The sequence below is a fragment of the Raphanus sativus genome, unplaced genomic scaffold (genome assembly GCF_000801105.2).
Source record: "Raphanus sativus cultivar WK10039 unplaced genomic scaffold, ASM80110v3 Scaffold4370, whole genome shotgun sequence".
NCBI classification, from domain to species: domain Eukaryota; kingdom Viridiplantae; phylum Streptophyta; class Magnoliopsida; order Brassicales; family Brassicaceae; genus Raphanus; species Raphanus sativus.
In genome coordinates this window covers 1-7345 of record NW_026619672.1, presented here as the reverse complement: position 1 = coordinate 7345, position 7345 = coordinate 1, and the positions used below count along the sequence as shown (strand labels likewise).

The 7345-nt window shown below is 40.3% G+C and overlaps 2 protein-coding genes across 2 annotated transcripts; both read left to right on the top strand.

Annotated features, from left to right (window-relative positions):
- Positions 1-6: 6 nt before the first annotated feature.
- Positions 7-932, top strand: LOC130507345 (S-adenosylmethionine synthase-like). Its single transcript, XM_057002062.1, has one exon. The coding sequence runs from the start codon at positions 9-11 to the stop codon at positions 777-779; it is 771 nt and encodes a 256-aa protein (XP_056858042.1). The 5' UTR covers positions 7-8; the 3' UTR covers positions 780-932.
- Positions 933-1611: 679 nt separating this feature from the next.
- On the top strand, positions 1612-7345 carry LOC130507346 (protein translocase subunit SECA1, chloroplastic-like). The gene is made up of 20 exons (XM_057002063.1): positions 1612-2168; positions 2255-2327; positions 2847-3053; positions 3129-3232; positions 3327-3506; positions 3613-3831; positions 3904-4017; positions 4095-4208; positions 4430-4597; positions 4800-4975; positions 5136-5202; positions 5287-5433; positions 5525-5620; positions 5695-5763; positions 5838-5939; positions 6019-6270; positions 6527-6594; positions 6670-6787; positions 6865-7104; positions 7178-7345. Exons 1-20 carry the CDS (start codon positions 1731-1733, stop codon positions 7304-7306), a joined length of 3081 nt encoding a protein of 1026 aa, XP_056858043.1. The 5' UTR covers positions 1612-1730; the 3' UTR covers positions 7307-7345.

The following is a 7345-nucleotide window of genomic DNA, read 5'->3' as shown; positions in this document are numbered from 1 at the left end:
CTGAGCTCATGCCTCTGAGCCACGTCCTTGCTACCAAGATCGGTGCTAAGCTTACCGAAGTGAGAAAGAACGGAACTTGCCGTTGGTTGAGACCAGACGGCAAAACCCAAGTCACTGTCGAGTACTACAACGACAACGGCGCTATGGTTCCAGTCCGTGTCCACACCGTCCTCATCTCAACCCAGCACGATGAGACCGTGACCAACGACGAGATCGCACGTGACCTCAAGGAGCACGTGATCAAACCAATCATCCCAGAGAAGTACCTGGACGACAAAACCATCTTCCACCTCAACCCATCAGGCCGGTTCGTGATCGGTGGACCACACGGTGATGCCGGTTTAACCGGACGTAAGATCATCATCGACACCTACGGAGGATGGGGAGCTCACGGAGGAGGTGCTTTCTCAGGGAAAGACCCGACCAAAGTCGACAGAAGCGGAGCTTACATCGTGAGGCAAGCCGCGAAGAGTGTGGTTGCTAATGGAATGGCTCGTAGGGCTCTTGTCCAGGTCTCCTACGCCATTGGAGTTCCCGAGCCGTTGTCTGTCTTCGTTGACACTTACGGAACTGGGTTGATTCCAGACAAGGAGATACTGAAGATCGTGAAAGAGACCTTCGATTTCAGACCAGGGATGATGACGATCAACTTGGACTTGAAGAGAGGAGGCAATGGAAGGTTTTTGAAAACGGCGGCGTATGGGCATTTCGGAAGGGACGACCCTGACTTCACCTGGGAGGTCGTGAAGCCACTCAAGTGGGACAAACCTCAGGCTTAAGGATTCTTATTATTACTATCATGATTTTAGTGTTTCTATGCTTGTTTCTATCCTTTTTCACTTTTAAACATCTGCTTTCAGCAATAATTAACCCCTCTGTTTTGGGTTTTTATTTTCTGTATTTTTGAATGAAAGTTTCTGGTTTGTCTGATATTTATGATGTTTTCTTCATTGACGACGATATAAGCACCACAATCATAGTCAAAGACTACGAGATGTACTACTTGACAATTGCTACCAATAATAGATATGCCGACCAAGCTAGTGGGTGGTTGAAGGATATAGTAGGGCGGATGGTTTGTTCAGGACCACTAAAGAATAGTACACTTTAGTATACTGAAATTGGATACACTTTCATTACTAGTACATTTGGTTTTAGTTCATAGAGTTTCTGGTCAGAATCCTAGTAGGATAATAGTGTCTATCTATTAGCCTATTAGTGATATTTTTGCAATAACAAAAGGTTTTAAAATTCATCTGAAAAATTAAAATAAAGAAAGAAAATTCTGTTTTAAGTTTTTGTCATCAAAGTTGGAGTAATTAATATATATATTCATAAATTCTTTCAAACATAAAATGAGAGAAACAAAGTAAAATGTGTGTTAAAAAGAAAAAAGAAACAAACTAAAATGTATGTATCAACAATTGTTTCAACAAAATTTTGACTTAATTGATGTAAAATGACAATTATTCGTAAAATAGGGTCATGAAATTTATGCGTACGTAGCTAGCAGCTAGAAAAGATGATAGAAGCTCGATGACGTGGCAAACAGAAGGTTATCCACCAAGAATCGGGTTCGAGGGTAAAAATGTAAATCCAAGCACCTTATCCTCAACGTCTCAATTCTCTCTCTCGTCCTCTTCACTCGACGAACCCGTAAACCAAAGCTCTCTCCTAGCCGGAACCATTGCCACTCCCCGCCGGAAATTCTCCCGGCTCTCCGTCGCAATATGGTGTCTCCACTCTGCGACTCTCAATTACTAAACCACCGCCCTTCGATCTCACCTACACCTTCTCAATCCGTGATCGCTGATCGAAAATTCCTCCGCCATAATCGTCTTCTCAACTCTTCCCCGTTCCTGGGCGCCAAAATCAGAAACGGAATCAAGCTAGGTTTACCAGGATATAGTACTAGTAGTAGCTGCTCTCGTCTTAGGAGGAGGAGGAGGAGCACGAGTGTAAACGCGTCACTAGGTGGTCTACTCAGCGGGATTTTCAAGACTTCTGATAACGGAGAGTCAACGAGGCAGCAGTACGCATCAACCGTCGCCTCCGTTAACCGCTTGGAGACGGAGATTTCGTCTCTTTCGGATTCCGATTTGCGTGGGAGGACTGATGCGTTGAAGCAACGCGCTCAAAATGGAGAATCCATGGATTCACTTCTGCCTGTAACTTTTTTATATTTCTTTCAATCGTTTGTGGTTTTGACATCAGATTGTTTTTGCTTCTAACTGTGGGATTTTCTAATGTTCAGGAGGCGTTTGCTGTTGTGAGAGAAGCTTCCAAGAGAGTCCTTGGACTTCGACCTTTTGATGTGCAACTGATAGGTAAACACAATCTCTGTGGACTGTCACTGTCTTACTTTCGTCGAGTCTTTTGATATGTGAACCGGTAGCATTAGTCAGCTAGTTAATAGTTAAGAGGTTTAGAGGAACAACTTCACCCTGGTCTGCGAAAACAAGGCCGACCTAAACAATATAGGGTCACTCTTAGAGCACCTACTGCTATTTTTACATCTATAATAGAGATTGATAATTCTTCCTCGGGAATAAATAGCAATAGATTGGAGTGGAGTTACTCCAAGAGTGACTATATTGTTTGGACCGGGGTATTTTCGAAGAAAATAGCAATCCTATTTTTTACTCTATATTTATAGGATAATACCATGGAGTAAACTCTATCTCTGTTAACACACTAGAGATATGCGCTGCAGTATTCTGTTTAGTCATATTTATTGCGCCTCTAATAATACAAATCGATTTGGTGCACCATTTTGATTTACTTTTCATTGTTATCTTGCATTTGTTATTAACAGTTTCAACTCGATGTTTTGGTTTAATATGCAGGTGGTATGGTCCTTCATAAAGGAGAGATAGCAGAGATGAGAACTGGTGAAGGGAAAACGCTTGTAGCCATTTTACCTGCTTATTTGAATGCGTTAAGTGGGAAAGGTGTTCATGTGGTTACAGTCAATGATTATCTTGCTCGTAGAGATTGTGAATGGGTTGGTCAAGTTCCTCGCTTCCTTGGATTGAAGGTTGGCCTGATCCAACGTATGTCTCTTCCTTTGGACTCACTTGTTTATCTCTCTTAATAGGAGAAAATATATTAACTTGTTACTATGGCAGAGAATATGACACCTGAACAAAGAAAGGAAAACTATTTATGCGACATTACTTATGTCACCAACAGTGAGCTTGGATTCGACTATCTGAGAGATAATCTTGCCACGGAAAGTAATTCTTGCTTTGTTTTCTCTTTTGTTTCTGGATTATACGAGTTTTCTTTGGATGTCTTTGCTGAGTAGTTAGTTACTGAATGTACAGAGTGTGGAGGAGCTCGTCTTGAGGGATTTCAATTATTGTGTTATTGATGAAGTTGATTCCATACTTATTGATGAAGCAAGGACTCCTCTCATTATCTCGGGACCTGCAGAGAAACCTAGTGACCAGTACTACAAAGCTGCAAAAATTGCTTCAGCCTTTGAGCGGGATATACATTACACTGTAAGACTCTTTCAGTTTATTCTTATGCTGTGTCAAATTATTAGGTGGAGTTGGTCATTCATCTTCCAAATTCTAACTGCTAACTGAGTTTTTTTTGGTGTTGCAGGTTGATGAAAAGCAGAAGACTGTTTTACTAACGGAACAGGGTTATGAAGATGCAGAAGAAATCCTGGACGTGAAAGATTTGTATGATCCTCGTGAACAATGGGCGTCATATCTTCTTAATGCCATTAAGGCAAAAGAACTTTTCCTCAGAGATGTGAACTATATCATCCGAACAAAGGAGGTTCTTATCGTGGATGAGTTTACTGGTCGTGTAATGCAGGTACTTGTTATATCATTTGCTAATTAAACATTACGTAGTAGTAACCCGCTGAACAAGTTGTCTCTTCTGCAGGGAAGACGCTGGAGTGACGGACTACATCAAGCAGTTGAAGCAAAAGAAGGCTTGCCAATTCAGAATGAATCTATTACACTGGCATCAATTAGTTATCAGAATTTCTTTCTGCAGGTTGGTAATGCTTTACTTTCAACATTTTGAATAAAAACACTTCGAGATCATAATGCTTAGTTTATGCTGTGGTGTAGTTCCCAAAACTTTGCGGGATGACTGGTACTGCATCGACCGAGAGTGCAGAATTTGAGAGCATATACAAGCTGAAAACTACAATTGTACCCACAAATAAGCCCATGATAAGAAAGGTTTGTCTCGTATCTTAAGTTCTGAACTTACACCTCAAAACTGGTGGTTCTTCGGATTTGGTCCTCCTAAAATGCATGTTTGTAGGTCTTCTAACTAGATATGTTGAAGTGAGAAAATGTTAAGCATACATTCTAGTTCTGAAAGCACCTGTATTTTGAATTTTGGTGTTTTGTCTTTTCAAACCAGAAGGTGTCATCTTTCCTTGTTAAATCACTTGCAGGATGAGTCAGATGTGGTTTTCAAGGCAGTCAATGGAAAATGGCGGGCAGTGGTAGTGGAGATTTCTAGAATGCATAAGACTGGTAGAGCTGTGCTAGTTGGGACAACCAGCGTTGAGCAGAGTGACGAGCTTTCTCAACTTTTGCAGGAAGCTGGAATAATTCATGAGGTAAGGCTTCCATGTCATTTTGAGAAAATATTTTTTTGTGTCTATGCAGAAATAAATTCAAAATTTATGCTCCGTTAGTATTTAGTTCAAAAATAAAATCTATGCCATCTAAAAAAAGACAAACCAATTTGAAAAATTGAAGCATGATATTCCCTGTGCTAGAAAACTGACAGATGATGTTATATATATGTTGTATAAAAAGGTCCTCAATGCAAAACCAGAAAATGTGGAGAGGGAAGCTGAAATTGTGGCACAAAGTGGTCGTTTAGGGGCTGTAACAATTGCCACAAATATGGCAGGGCGTGGGACAGACATTATCCTAGGTGGAAACGCTGACTTTATGGCACGTTTGAAGCTCCGTGAGATACTTATGCCCAGGTATTATGCATGTTATCAAGTTTACTAGTACTGCGAGCGTGATCCTTTATGCACCCTTGGTATAATTGCTACAGGTTATGTAGATTGTTTTTCGAAGAACCATGGAGTTCATAGTTTCTTTTTTAACTGAAGTGTCATTACATTTTGACTGTTACTGCAGAGTGGTGAAGCCTACTGATGGTGTTTTCGTATCTGTGAAGAAGGCCCCTCCCAAGAGGACGTGGAAGGTTTTGGCCTTTTTCAGCGTCTCTTGTTTGGGTTTATAGCATGAGATTCTAATGGTGTTACTTACACTGAGCTCTACTTTGTAGGTGAATGAGAAGTTATTTCCATGCAAATTGTCAAATGAGAAAGTGAAGCTAGCTGAGGAAGCTGTTCAATCAGCTGTAGAGGCTTGGGGTCAGAAATCATTAACTGAGCTTGAAGCAGAGGAACGTCTATCTTATTCTTGTGAGAAGGTGAACAACTGAGAAATCCTGTAACTTTTATCTTCTTTATATGTTAAAATAGCACTATCTTTAGTCATCTATCTTTGCTCTTTTTCTACAGGGTCCTGTCCAGGATGAAGTCATTGGTAAACTAAGGAATGCATTTCTTGAAATAGCGAAAGAATATAAGGGATTCACAGATGAAGAAAGGAAAAAGGTTGGTTCTGTCACATCGGAGCAGTATGTGAATCTATATTGCTGATCAATTTTTTTTTTCCTGGATTGCTACAGGTTGTGGAAGCTGGTGGACTTCACGTGGTGGGAACAGAGAGGCATGAATCACGCCGAATAGACAATCAGGTTCCTTAAAATGTTTGTTTCATTATTTCCTGTTTAATAACTCTTCTTGAAATTGGTTTGCTTCCTTCATACAGTTGCGTGGGAGAAGTGGACGGCAAGGGGATCCTGGAAGTTCCCGGTTCTTCCTTAGTCTTGAAGACAACATATTCCGCATCTTCGGGGGAGATAGGATTCAGGTGACTGTTTATATCTACGATTTGATCATTCTTCTTGACAATATTCGCCTAAAATGTAAGTTACCATTCAACTCTTTAGGGTATGATGAGAGCATTTAGGGTTGAAGACTTACCGATCGAATCCAAGATGCTTACTAAAGCTCTAGATGAAGCTCAGAGAAAAGTCGAGAATTACTTCTTTGACATTAGAAAGCAACTATTCGAATTTGACGAGGTTCTCAATAGCCAAAGAGATCGTGTTTACACAGAGAGGAGGCGTGCCCTTGTGTCAGACAGCCTTGAGCCTCTGATTATCGAGTATGCTGAGCTAACAATGGATGACATTCTGGAGGTAAACCATTTGGAACTTATGTCATTAAAAACAAGTTTTATTCTATACCTATAGTTTAAACTATGGTTCTAAAAGAAGGTCTAGTAGGCTTCCCTAAAATCTGATTTATACGACTTAAAGCCGGGTTAAAATCGATTTATATTAGTTTATAACCACAAATTTATCTCTTTTTTCATATAATCTTTTTTAAATAGATAATGCATCAAAAATAGTTTTATATGAACATTGGTATAAACTCTGTTGCACCATTTAATAGGCGAATATTGGCGCGGATACTCCAAAAGAAAGCTGGGATCTTGAAAAGCTCATCGCCAAAGTTCAGCAGTAAGAGTTATATTTCTCTTAAGAGAAAAGAAAACACTTCTTTCACATGCATTCACTCATTCCAACCTCTATCAGGTACTGTTATCTGTTGAATGATCTCACTCCGGATTTGCTGAGAAGCCAAGGATCAACTTACGAGGGATTGCAAGATTATCTCCGTGCTCGTGGCCGCGATGCATACTTGCAGAAGAGAGTAAGTTTTATATGGTTCTAAAGTCTCTTTTTCCATCAAGCTGTGTTGTTTTATTAAGCTTTGTTTTTGATACTTAGGAAATCGTGGAGAAAGAAGCACCAGGGCTAATGAAAGATGCTGAACGTTTCTTAATCTTGAGCAATATAGACCGGTTATGGAAAGAACACCTTCAAGCACTCAAGTTCGTGCAACAAGCTGTTGGGCTAAGAGGATATGCGCAACGTGATCCGCTCATCGAGTATAAGCTGGAAGGATACAATCTATTTCTGGAAATGATGGCTCAGATACGAAGAAACGTTATATACTCCATATATCAGGTTCTCTACTCTCTCGCATATACAGTACTCGTTCACCTTTTCTGATTCACTTTTGTGTTTTTTTATCAAACAGTTTAAACCAGTGATGGTGAAGAAGGATCAAGACAAGAAGTCTCAGAACGGGAAACCAAGCAAACAAGTGGATAAGCCTAATCAAGTAGGTGTTGCTGATGAGCCATCCTCAGTTGCTAGTAGTGCCTAAGAGTGTGGTAAACAGTAGCAAATCTTTTTGGATACATGG